Source organism: Chiloscyllium plagiosum, chromosome 21 (genome assembly GCF_004010195.1).
Source record: "Chiloscyllium plagiosum isolate BGI_BamShark_2017 chromosome 21, ASM401019v2, whole genome shotgun sequence".
In the NCBI taxonomy this organism is placed as follows: domain Eukaryota; kingdom Metazoa; phylum Chordata; class Chondrichthyes; order Orectolobiformes; family Hemiscylliidae; genus Chiloscyllium; species Chiloscyllium plagiosum.
Genome location: NC_057730.1, coordinates 15805963 through 15817608, shown reverse-complemented (window position 1 = coordinate 15817608; position 11646 = coordinate 15805963). Strand labels below are relative to the sequence as shown.

General features: G+C 42.0%; 1 protein-coding gene and 1 non-coding gene across 2 annotated transcripts; one reads left to right on the top strand and one right to left on the bottom strand.

The window, feature by feature from the left end:
- Positions 1-2164: 2164 nt before the first annotated feature.
- Positions 2165-2295, bottom strand: LOC122560938. The gene has a single exon (XR_006314854.1). It is a non-coding gene; the product is annotated as a small nucleolar RNA ACA64 (small nucleolar RNA).
- A 3598-nt stretch (positions 2296-5893) lies between these two features.
- Positions 5894-9605, top strand: rps2 (ribosomal protein S2). Its single transcript, XM_043711322.1, has 7 exons — positions 5894-6050; positions 6162-6251; positions 6344-6451; positions 6553-6726; positions 7081-7240; positions 7529-7620; positions 9485-9605. The coding sequence occupies exons 1-7, from the start codon at positions 5916-5918 to the stop codon at positions 9563-9565; spliced, it is 840 nt and encodes a 279-aa protein (XP_043567257.1). The 5' UTR covers positions 5894-5915; the 3' UTR covers positions 9566-9605.
- Positions 9606-11646: the final 2041 nt, after the last annotated feature.

Below are 11646 nucleotides of genomic sequence, written 5' to 3'. Positions count from 1 at the left end.
ATATCATTTCTGCTCCTCTTACTATTTTGAATGTTAAAATTCTTCTAAATCTAGAATTTAGTCTACATCTTAATGGAAAAAACTCAGGTGCATCAGACTATTCTGAATTTCCAATCAATCATTTTTGCATTGAAAATCAGATTTATGTTGTGATGAACAAATAAGTTTTCACTAGAATCAAACCGAATCATGAATTCAAATTCACCAGTATGCAATCCTGTTTTTAATAGTTTTATTTCTTTTGCATTTCATGAAATGCATGATACAAGTCCAAAACACATGTGAAAAAGGTGTAACAGTACTCAAATTTCATTTATCACTCCAACTGGAGTTGAGGTCCCAATAGCTAATAAAAGGAAACCTGAAAGAGAAAGCTGAAGCAGCATCAATTTCCTGTTGGTGTGCTTTTACCACTAGATTTAACTTTTTTACCTAAAATCTTGTAATATTTTATATCCTGTCACTCAGTTAAAAGGGCAGTAGAACTTTTGATGAATTTAAAAAATTGAATTGAAATTTTTAAAATAATGGGGAGGAAATAAAAGTAATTCTAGCCAATGGCAAAGTTGCTTTTTGGGGGTCAGTAACTGAGTCTTAAGCTGTCTACCTGATTCTACTGTCCTATTAGCACAGTGTAATTGTTATTCAACTTTATACTTTTTAAATTTGCAGCACCAAGTTATTTGACTTTTCTATGTCTGTAGACTTTGAAATAAAGAATCAGCATTTAATTTATCTAAATGTTCAATATTTGTTAAACATTGTTCATGAAACAGGAGTTCATTTATAAAAATCTAGTCAAATGATATGCCTGCAACCAAGCTGAAATGATCAGTTTGTTCACTATAAATTTTATTGACTTTGACACTGACACTGATAGGGAATGTAGTGTAGCTAAGTTTGGAGATGACCCAAATATAGGTGGGAAGACAAGTGGTAAGGATGACAACCTGCAGGGGGGGATATAGACTGGCTCAGAGTCAGCAAAAACTTGGCAGATGAAGTAAACTATGGGAAAATGAGGTACTGAATATTAAACTGCAGAAACCATGTAAAAATTCTCAAAAGCTAGTGTACAACTTCAGCTATTGAGGAAGGAAATGGAAGATGGAGGTCAATCTAAAACAAAATACTGTGACAATGTCTTGAATACTGTGAAGTTTTGGTCCCCTTGGCTAAAGAACGAACCTGCTATTGGCACTAGTGCAGGGAAGGTTCCAGAAGGCTGATCCAGGATGTGGTGGGACAGTCTTGAGATGCTGAATATATTTGGACCTGTACTCCAGAGAAACAAAATTCTTGGGTCACTTGGCCATGTAGATGCAGAAAAGCGATTCTCTCTCTTGTGGGAGAGTAGATGGCCATTTTATGGCATAAGGATTTCTTGAGGGTGGTGAATCTTCAGAATTCTTTACGCCTGAGAGTGGTCCAGGTTTGGTCATTAAGTGTGTTAGAGGACTCTATAGACCAGACAGGTTTTTAAATTGGGGAAGGCAAAATGGAGTTGAGGGTTATCTGATCAGCCATGAGATCTACTTTTCAGAGATGACTGGACAGGCTGAATGACTGGCCTACTTCTGCTCCTACATCTTGTGGTTTCTATTCCAATAAACTAACAGTTATCCTACGGTTTTGACTTATTTGGGACTTGCATTTCAGTAGCTCATGAACTACTGCCTATTCGATTAAACATAAACAGAGGAACTCTTTCATTTCACAGAATACTCTTACATTGCCTATTCTGAATTTAACTACAGCAGCTGCAGGTAATACCCATTATGCTAGTAAAGAAGTTAATATTTCAAATTCCAGAAAGTGTCTAATTTGGAATTGTTCCTTCAGTGTGATTAGGAGAAAAAACCTTCTAGTTATCTCAAGTTTATATGGAGATCATAGGTTTGAAAGGTGCAGCTGATGGAGGCTTGATCAGCTTTGTGTAGTTGGGATAGTACATACTACCGTGACTTTTCATTCTTGTCTTCAGTGTGTGCTTTTCAAGTCTGGTCACCCATCTGATGCCATATTTAATTCTCTGGACTGCACAACACCTATAACCAAGCGTAAGATTAAAATCACAGTACACAGTCTAGAATACTGCCTGCAAATAGTCATTTTTGAAAGTGGACATTGCAAACAACTACACCTTTTAAAAGGTTCAATTAAAATTTATTGGCACACGGGTTTTATTGACCACAAACAACAAAAGTAGGCAATAAGCTTTAGTGTACCATTTAATGTAGGCACACTAATCTTACCCATGGTAATTGGCAGTGCCATAGGTAATTTTCAGTGTGCCAGTCACTATACCCATCCAGTATACAACACGTGTTCCCAACTGCTGAACCAGGTTATTAGTAACCTATAAATACCAGTGACAGCAATTCCAAAAGTAAATTAATACAAAACTCTAGCTGGTAATTACATTAACTTTATACGTCACACATATTAGAAACCTAATTTTTTTTAGTTTTAACACCTGATCTCAATATTTTACAGGTTCTGCATTTTCCAGTTAAAGATTATGATCTCGAACACTTTAACGTGGAGGCAACCGAGCAATTTTAAAACTGAAACTGTAGTTTGTGATTTTAAATAAAGGCAAAAATATTAGAATCAAAATAATTTAAGGTTCAGATTTATAAACCCCAAAAACAAACTTTTAAATCTTCCAGTTGAAGTGGATTATCGTGCCAGGCCATTTAAGAGCTAGTTTCACAATTATAATTTAATATTACAATTTAAACACATACCTCACATGGTCACACACTCTTCCTATGCCGCGGGAAAGGGTGGCAACGGTGGCTTTTATAAAAGCGAACTGTTCAACCCTGAACCTGAATAATACAATCAACAAGCTGCTTCTCAATAGTCAAAGTAATTGTATATACTCGGTTCGGGGCTTCAAAGCCAGCCGATAAGCCCTTAATCTGAATAACACAGATAAGAAAGCGCTGCCTGAACGTTAACATAATGATATATGCTCGGTCCAGGGTCTCCTCACATCCTATCGCGAGATCCCGGAGTCTTTAAAAGGCCTGCGCAGACAGCCTTCGGCCTTCTTTTTGAGAATTATCACGTAAGTAATGGCGGTTCGGAGTGTCCGCAATCGGTTAAATATCTCAGCCATCCTCTTCACAGCAGCTCCGGCAGAGACGGCCGGGTACCTACCTGATCCTTATAAAATTGGTCATGCGGATATTGTCTTCATTTAACGTGAAAGAAGTTCATAATATGAGCAGGTTTGGGGTGGGGGTGGTGTGTGGTGTTCTAGTGGCTCCGCGGCCCGGCCCCATTTTCTCGGGTGGAGCCGGATTGTAGTGAGTGAATCCTTACGGTAAGGTTCACCTGTCTGGTCCGGAGTGGGATGAGGGTGGCGGGCTCTGCCATTAATGCTCGGCCACTCACATGGAGTCGGGCCCTGCAGCTTAACAACCCTGGGGCGCTGCAGGAGGCAGACCGTAACACACAGGAGCAGAAATCAGGCCATTGAGCCTGCTTTGCCATTCAGTCATGGCTGATAGATTTCTCAACTCTGTCCTCCTGCTTTCTCCCAGTGACCCTTGACACACATCTATCTCAGTCTTAAATGTACACACAATGACCTGGTCTCCACAGCTTTCAGTGGCAGTGAATTCCACAGATTCTCTGCTCCCTGGCTGAAGTTTCACCTTAACTCTGTTTAGGTGCTAGTCTCTCTGACCAATGGAAATATCTTCCCAACATCTACTCTATCCAGGCTATTCAGTATGTTTCAGTTAGATCCCTCCCTCCCCCATCCTTCTAAACCACCAAAGATCAAGCGACCTCAAAACGTTTCTCATGTGCGAAGCTTTTCATTGACTGAGACCATTCTTGTGAATGTCCTGTGAACACGCTCTAGGGCAAGTACATCCTTCCTGAGGTATGGCACCAAAACTCTGTACAATACTCTTGATGTGTAAGTGGTATTGGAGGGAATACCGCAGCCTGCAAGAGCATTAATTCTGGAACTGCAATCCTTCCTCTACAACATGTGTGAAAGATGATAAATTCAGTCAGGATCACGAATCCTAGATTACAGAAACCCAGTCCAAGAATAGTGTCATCATGCCATTGGCTGCTGTTTGCCTGATCTGCTTTAACGTCTGTCGAAGAGTTCTGTTTTTCAGTAAGTAGAGACCATAAATAAAAAGATATCTTATACTCAGCAGAGTGGTAGTTTATAGATACATAAGAGTTGTAGGTTTCTCTGTGTTGGTGGTCTTGCCTCAGGGACTTGAATTCAGTATGTTCAGCACATCATATGAGGTGCTCTTTTTCCCAGATGAGATTGAATTGAGGCCTTACAGCTTCCACAGTGAATTTCATGGCTTCACCCTGCAAAACAGTGGGTTGACCTTGCCCCTGTCTGGCCAATATTTATTCCTGAGGTTACCGTAAAGGACTACTGTCCTCAACCTCTCCTCGCCTGAGGTGTGGTGAACCTCTGGTTAAACCACCACTCTAATGAAGAACAGCTCTATTGTCTGGTAGGAGTATAGCGACTTTACCTTTATTTATCTCTTAACCAGCAGTGCAAGAGTTTGTACCGTCATTACCTCACCACTGGCTTTACAAATTGCTGCATTTCCTGATTAAAACTGACTAAAATTTAACTAGGTGAAAGTGAGGGCTGTAGGTGCTGGAAATCAGTCAAGGGTGTGGCACAGCAGGTCAGGCAGCATCCAAGGAGCAGGAAAATTGAAGTTTTGGGCAAAAGCTCTTCATCAGGAATGTCCCCGATGCTGGGCTTTTACCCGAAACGCGACTAAAATTTAACAAGTTTACTGGTAGTAATTTTGGAATGTTGTGAAAGGGAATGTATAAATTGCGGTGTTATCAATAAAAGCTGAGTGGAATGATCAGTGCAAAGCATGAATTCATTGAATCTTTGAATTTAAAAGCGGGAAGGTCATATTGCAGCTGTACAACGTGCTGTTGAGGCCACACCTGGAGTTCTGCATGCAGCTTTGGTCTCCTTAGTTGAGAAGGAATGTACTGGCACAAGAGGGGCTGTTGAGGAGGTTCACTAGGTTGATTCGGAGTTGAGGGGGTTGGCTTATGAAAAGAGACCAAGTCGACTGGGGTAATATTCATTGGAATTCAGAAAAATGAAGGGGAATCTTATCAGAAAATTACAGTGGGGGGAGTAGATAGGATAGAGGGCAGAGAAGATGTTTCCACTGGTGGGTGAAACTAGGACAAGAGGGCATAGCCTCAAAATTAGGGGGAGCGGATTTAAAACTGCATTGAGTAGGAAGTTCTTCACCCAGAGGCTTGTGAATCTGTGGCATTCCCTGTCCAGTGAAGTAGTTGACACTACTTCAGTAAATGTTTTTAAAGCTAAGATAGATTTTTGTTTTGAACAGTAAAGGAATTAAGGATTATGCTGAGAGGGCAGGAGAGGAGAGCTGAGGCCACAAAAATACAACCATGATCTTCCTGAATGGTGGAGCAGGCTTGAAGGGACAGATGGCGTACTCCTGCTCCTAGTTCTTATGTTCTTTGACCCTTGCACATTGATTCCATTCCTCTGCAGCATTTCTATTTTCCCAGTGAAAATTAGTTTTGGATCTGTTTTCACCACCCTTTCAGGGAGAACACATTTAGAGGAAATGAAGTTTCCAAGATTGAGATGGTCCAAAGAAAAGGTTATTTTCTTTGGCAAGATGATAGTCCTCCATTAACACAAAACATGACTGGCTGTAATTTACTCTAGTAAAGTTGGAAAAGAATGATTTAAATGTTATTGTGCAAGTGCAACTTTCCTTGATCCCTGCGCTATGGAAGCAGCACAACGTAATTTGAACAGCAACTGAGTCAGATATTAGGATTACTAAGTGCTTCCAAAAATGTGTGTATTGTGATGTAAGGTTTTGATTTTATATTCGTAGCAAATGGCGGACGACGCCGGTGGTAGAGGAGGCTTCCGCGGTGGCTTCGGCTCTGGTGGCCGTGGGCGGGGCCGAGGCCGTGGGCGGGGACGTGGCAGGGGTCGTGGTGCTCGTGGTGGAAAGGCTGAAGATAAGGAGGTAAGATGCACATTACCATTTCTTCTAATAGGTTTTGCATTATTAAAACCACAAAATAAATTATTTTGGCACAAGTCCTGATGCATGTTGCCTTTTCTCCCCCTTCCACAGTGGGTGCCTGTAACTAAACTTGGCCGTTTGGTAAAAGATATGAAAATCAAAAGTCTGGAAGAAATTTATCTCTTCTCCCTTCCTATCAAGGTAATATTGATGATTTAATTAGATTGAGTGGATCAATCAGCTTCTGTAATCTACTCAACAATAGACTTGTATACACATTTTCTGTATTGTAGGAATCTGAAATAATTGACTTCTTCCTGGGATCAGCCTTGAAGGACGAGGTTCTCAAGATCATGCCCGTACAAAAGCAAACCCGTGCTGGTCAACGCACAAGATTTAAGGTAAACTTTCTGTCTGGCTATGGACAGTTCCCATCACCTTTATTCTACGTGAATTTCCTTGACTTATATGGAGTTTTAATGTTATTCTTAAAACATTTTAGGCTTTTGTTGCAATTGGTGACTATAATGGACATGTTGGATTGGGCGTCAAATGCTCGAAGGAAGTAGCCACTGCAATTCGTGGAGCTATCATTCTGGCCAAGCTGTCAATCATTCCTGTAAGGAGGGGTTACTGGGGTAACAAAATTGGAAAACCCCACACTGTACCATGCAAGGCAAGTACAAATACAATTGAATAATTGGTTTCAGTTAAAGGAGATTTAATTTTAGTGCTGACTCTTAGAAAGAGTATTAACTACAGCCAGTATTGCACAATCATTTCGGCTGCATCAGCATATTGATGTGTACGAGTTACCCAATCATAGGAAGATTTACATGTCAGTGAAAGTACTGTTACGTTTGTGTGATATTTGGTTCTGCATTGATGGGAATTGCTTGAAGTTTGAACAGCCAGTCTTATACAGTGTCTTGTAGTTTAAGTCAGAGAAAGATTTTCATCACTTTTATTTGTGGAGAACTAATTTTATGATGTATTGACAACACACTGTAACAATACCTTAACGTTCCAGGTGACTGGGCGTTGTGGTTCAGTCTTGGTGCGTCTGATCCCTGCTCCACGTGGTACTGGTATTGTCTCAGCTCCAGTCCCCAAGAAACTACTACAGATGGCTGGTATTGACGATTGCTACACCTCTGCCAGAGGCTGCACGGCCACACTGGGCAACTTTGGTAAGTTAGGTTTCTACCTCCAGTGGACAGACAAAGGTTTTCACTTGGTGCTTTGGTTTTATAAATTTTCCAAAATACTGTTGAATTCTCTCAGCTCTGCTCAATTAACCTGATGGTGGTGTATTTGGCAAATTAAGAGAGAGAGAGAAAAATGGAGCACTGCACGGCAGGTAGACCTTCTGCGTAGTTTACCTGTTCCATTTGAAGCTCAACAGGTTTGGCAATTTCATTTTGTAAACTAAAAGATGTTGTCCTTCTCCTGTAATGTACTGTTTTGTTTGTCTACAGCTAAAGCAACATTTGATGCCATCTCAAAGACCTACAGCTATCTGACCCCGGATCTGTGGAAGGAGACTGTGTTTACCAAGGCCCCATACCAGGTTTGAAAGCTGAAATTAATTGTGTTTTCTTGGAACTATGATATGATTTAGAAATTTGGCACAATTTTTTGCTTTTATGTTATCTCAACTGTTACACCATATCATCTGTGTCTGGAGCTCTCAACCTTTTTGGCTTCTGAGGCACAATGTTTTCAGTCCTGTTATAGGGAAAAATCTCTACCCACCTCTGGTAACATAATTTTGAAGTTAGTTAGCCACTCAACTGTACTGGGCCAGATTTTCCAGTTAATGGCAATCTTAAAAGTTGCTACTCTGGCCCTTCCTTTACAAAAAGAGGGAGATTCTGAAAAGGGTTCCCTAACAAAAGAGCCGTACTTCCACTCTTGACATTCTATTCTGGCACAAAACTGTCAGAGAGAGGAAAACCACGGCCCCCTTTTCACAACAGAGAGCCATTTTGACAGCTTCTATTGAGAGTGAGTACTTAAGGTAATTGTGATCTTAAAAATGCTGGGAGGTTAGGGTCCCAGATGGATACGAGGGAATATGGTGACAGGATACTGGATGGGTAGGGTGCAAGCTTGGGTTAAACATATGATGCAAATCGAGCTCAGTCTGGAAAGCTGTTTAGTGGTGATTTTAAAGCTCATATTTAATTTTCTGGGCCGTCCAAATGGTGTCCTCATGAAGGTGTTGTGAGGGGTCTGGGATTTAAAAGTTGGTTAACTGTTTGGGGGAGGGCGTTGTTAACTGTATTAATTGTCTAACTTTTACTGAGTAACTACTTAGCTTAATTTCATTGGAACCCTCTGATGCCTTTGCTTTTTATGGAGACTTTCATCGGATTCCAGGCACCATTATTTTTCTAGTGTGAATCTTGTTACTGGAACTGGTTTTGAAAACACTCCAGTGGTTGCTTAGACCATTTCTGTATATGTAACCACCTCTAGTCCCATAAACTGTCTGAGATCTCTGCATTCCTGTAGATTTTCATTGCATCACTGCTGGTGAAAATAAGTGGCTTATGTTCTGAGCTCTAGAATAGTGTTTCCCATCTTGCTTGTGTTAACTGCCCCCACGTCCAAAAAAACTACAAATAACCCTTTGGTTATCTGTACAGTGATTTTGTCAAAATTTGTGATGATGTGAGGGAAATGAGGTTGTTGATGCATTCATGATACTGTGTGCTGATTGGGAGAAAGATTTGTTTCACACAAACAAAACAATCTACTTAAACCTGTTGTGAATGTCTCAGAATGTATCGTCTGCAATCTTCTCTGCAAATTTCATTTCTGTGAATGGCCATTTTTGTCATTGTGCCACCACTTCTTGACTGCTGTGTGGCCACACCGGCATGCAGTTTGATAGAAATATTGATCATTTGTTGACTAATGTTTCAGTGAGCTGAACTGACCTGAAATATATTCACCTTCAGGAAAAAGTCTTTTTGTTTCTCCAACTTAAAAAACCTTGACAATAGAATTTAAAGTTTGCTTGATTTTCCATTATTTTAGAACCTCCTTCCCATTTTTTTGAGATCTGAATAAAGACTTCTCGGTAAGACTGGGTGTGCTGTGGCCAGTCTATTGCTCCAGCAGCTCCTGAATGAAAGTCCAAAGCCACTGAATGTCATGCTTCTGCCCATTCACTTTGGCTAGCTTCCAGGTGTGCTGAAGAGTCTAGACACTATTCTACTTCAGAAGCTTGTACTTGGAGCTTGTTCAATTAGTTCACTTTTTCTGATTGTTTATTTTGGTTGATGTTGTAAGGGGGTTAGATTTCCAGGTTGAGAATCTCTAACCTAGATTATTTAATATGCTACTGGCCTGTTACCCAATGTTTAAAGTATGCATTTTATATTTCAAAACTTGTTCTAAAGTTCTTTTTCCTTACTTCCTTTTAGGAATTCACTGATCATCTGGCCAAAACCCACACCCGTGTGTCTGTTCAAAGGTCCCAGTCAGCTGTTGCTCCAGCAACATAAAGCATTTATGCAAAGAATGAAATAAAAATCTGTTGCATAATCTTGTGTTTATTGTTTTGGGTTGGGATGGGATGCTGGTGAGGGGCTATATTTGGATCCAGTGACCCTTTCTCAGAGGAAGGATCACTAGACCTGGAATGTTAACTCTGATTTCTCTGCACAGATGCTGCCAGACGTGCTGAGTTTTTTCAGCCACTTGTATTTTTGTTGCTTTTCTAAACTGGTTGCTCGGTAGTGTTGCCCTTGAGTTAGTATTAAGAGAACTATTATAGAATCATAGCGCATGGAAATGGACCCTTTGGTCCAACCGGTCCATGCTGAACATAATCCCAAAACAAACTTGTCCCACCTGCCTGCTTCTGGCCCATATCCCTCCCAACCTTTCCTCTTCATGTACCCATTCAGATATCTCTCACTTGGCACTTGAATACAGCTTTGAAGGCAGAATGCATTGCACTGGCCAAGCTATGTTGAATTTCCATGTAATGTGCAGGCCAGCTGGAGTAGTCAAGGTAAATGCAGTGTTATGAGGATGGGGGCAGCAGAGGTACTGTTCGGTCGGTCAGTGCAGACTTGAGGGGCCAAATGTCACCTAACTACACTTGGGATTCTGACTGTAGATTTAAGGCAATTAGCAAAAGAACTGGCAGCAACACTAGTTTTGCACTGTGTGAAAAGGTGGAGGCAACAGTTCAATTCTGTAAAGTACAATCTGAAGGACAAGAGTGTGGAACTAATTGGATAGCTCTACAGAAAAGCTTACCCAACTATGACAGACTGATGTTTTTTGTTGAATATGACAAGTATTATTGTCATGAACTCCAGCATTTGATGTGGTGTGGTATCTTGTTTCCCCTTGGTGTTTTCTTCATTCTTACTGAAAAGGACTACTTTTGATTCCGACCCTCATTGCTTTTGAAATGGCTTGCTGAGCCATTTCAGAGACCAGTTGACCACATCTTCAGACCAAGTCAGCAAGGTTTTTAATTAGCTGAAAATGTGTTGCTGGAAAAGCGCAGCAGGTCAGGCAGCATCCAAGGAACAGGAGAATCGACGTTTCGGCCATAAGCCCTTCTTCAGGAATAAGGAAATTGTGTCCAGCAGGCTAAGATAAAAGGTAGGGGGGAGGGGCTTTGGAAATGCGATAGGTGGGGAGAGGTCAAGGTAAGGGTGATAGGCCGGAGTGGGGTGGGGGCAGAGAGGTCAGGAAGATGATTGCAGTTAGGAAGGCGGTGCTGAGTTCGAGGGATTTGACTGAGACAAGGTGGGGGGAGGGGAAGTGAGGAAACTGGAGAAGTCTGAGTTCATCCTTTGTGGTTGGAGGGTTCCCAGGCAGAAGATGAGGCGGTCTTCCTCCAACCGTTGTGTTGCCATGGTCTGGCGATGGAGGAGTCCAAGTACATGCATGTCCTTGGTGGAGTGGTAGGGGGAGTTAAAGTGTTGGGCTACGGGGTGGTTGGTCCAGGTGTCCCAGAGGTGTTCTCTGAAACGTTCCGCAAGTAGGCGGCCTGTCTCCCCAATATAGAGGAGGCCACATCGGGTGCAGTGGATGGAATAGATGATGTGTGGAAGTGCAGGTGAATTTGAGGCGGATATGGAAATGTCCCTTGGAGGGAAGTAAGGGGGGAGGTGTGGGCGCACGTTTTGCATTTCTTACGGTTGCAGGGGAAGGTGCCGGGAGTGGAGGTTGGATTGATGGGGGGTGTGGATCTGACAAGGGAGTCACGGAGGGAGTGATCTCCTGACGAGGGAGTTACGGAGGGAGTGGTCTTTTGGGAATGCTGATAGGGGAGGGGAAGGAAATATATCACTGGTGGTGGGGTCAGTTTGGAGATGGTGGAAATGATGGTGGATGATACGTTGTACATGGAGGTTGGTGGGGTGGTAGGTGAGGACCAGTGGGGTTCTGTCCTGGTGGCGGTTGGAGGGGCGCCAAACTACTACCGTGCCTCCCTTGTAGTTTGGCGCACCGACCTTTACACCGCTGAGGCTAAACGCCAGCTCGCGGACACCACCTCCTACTGCCACCTTGACCATGACCCCACCTCCCACCACCAAACCATCATCTCCCAGACCATCCA

Coding starts and splice junctions, on each gene's coding strand:
- rps2 (XM_043711322.1), top strand. CDS start 5,916: ATGGCGGACGACGCCGGTGGTAGAGGAGGCTTCCGCGGTGGCTTCGGC. Junction 7,241..7,528: donor GGCCACACTGGGCAACTTTG/GTAAGTTAGGTT, acceptor GTTTGTCTACAG/CTAAAGCAACATTTGATGCC. Junction 7,621..9,484: donor TTACCAAGGCCCCATACCAG/GTTTGAAAGCTG, acceptor ACTTCCTTTTAG/GAATTCACTGATCATCTGGC.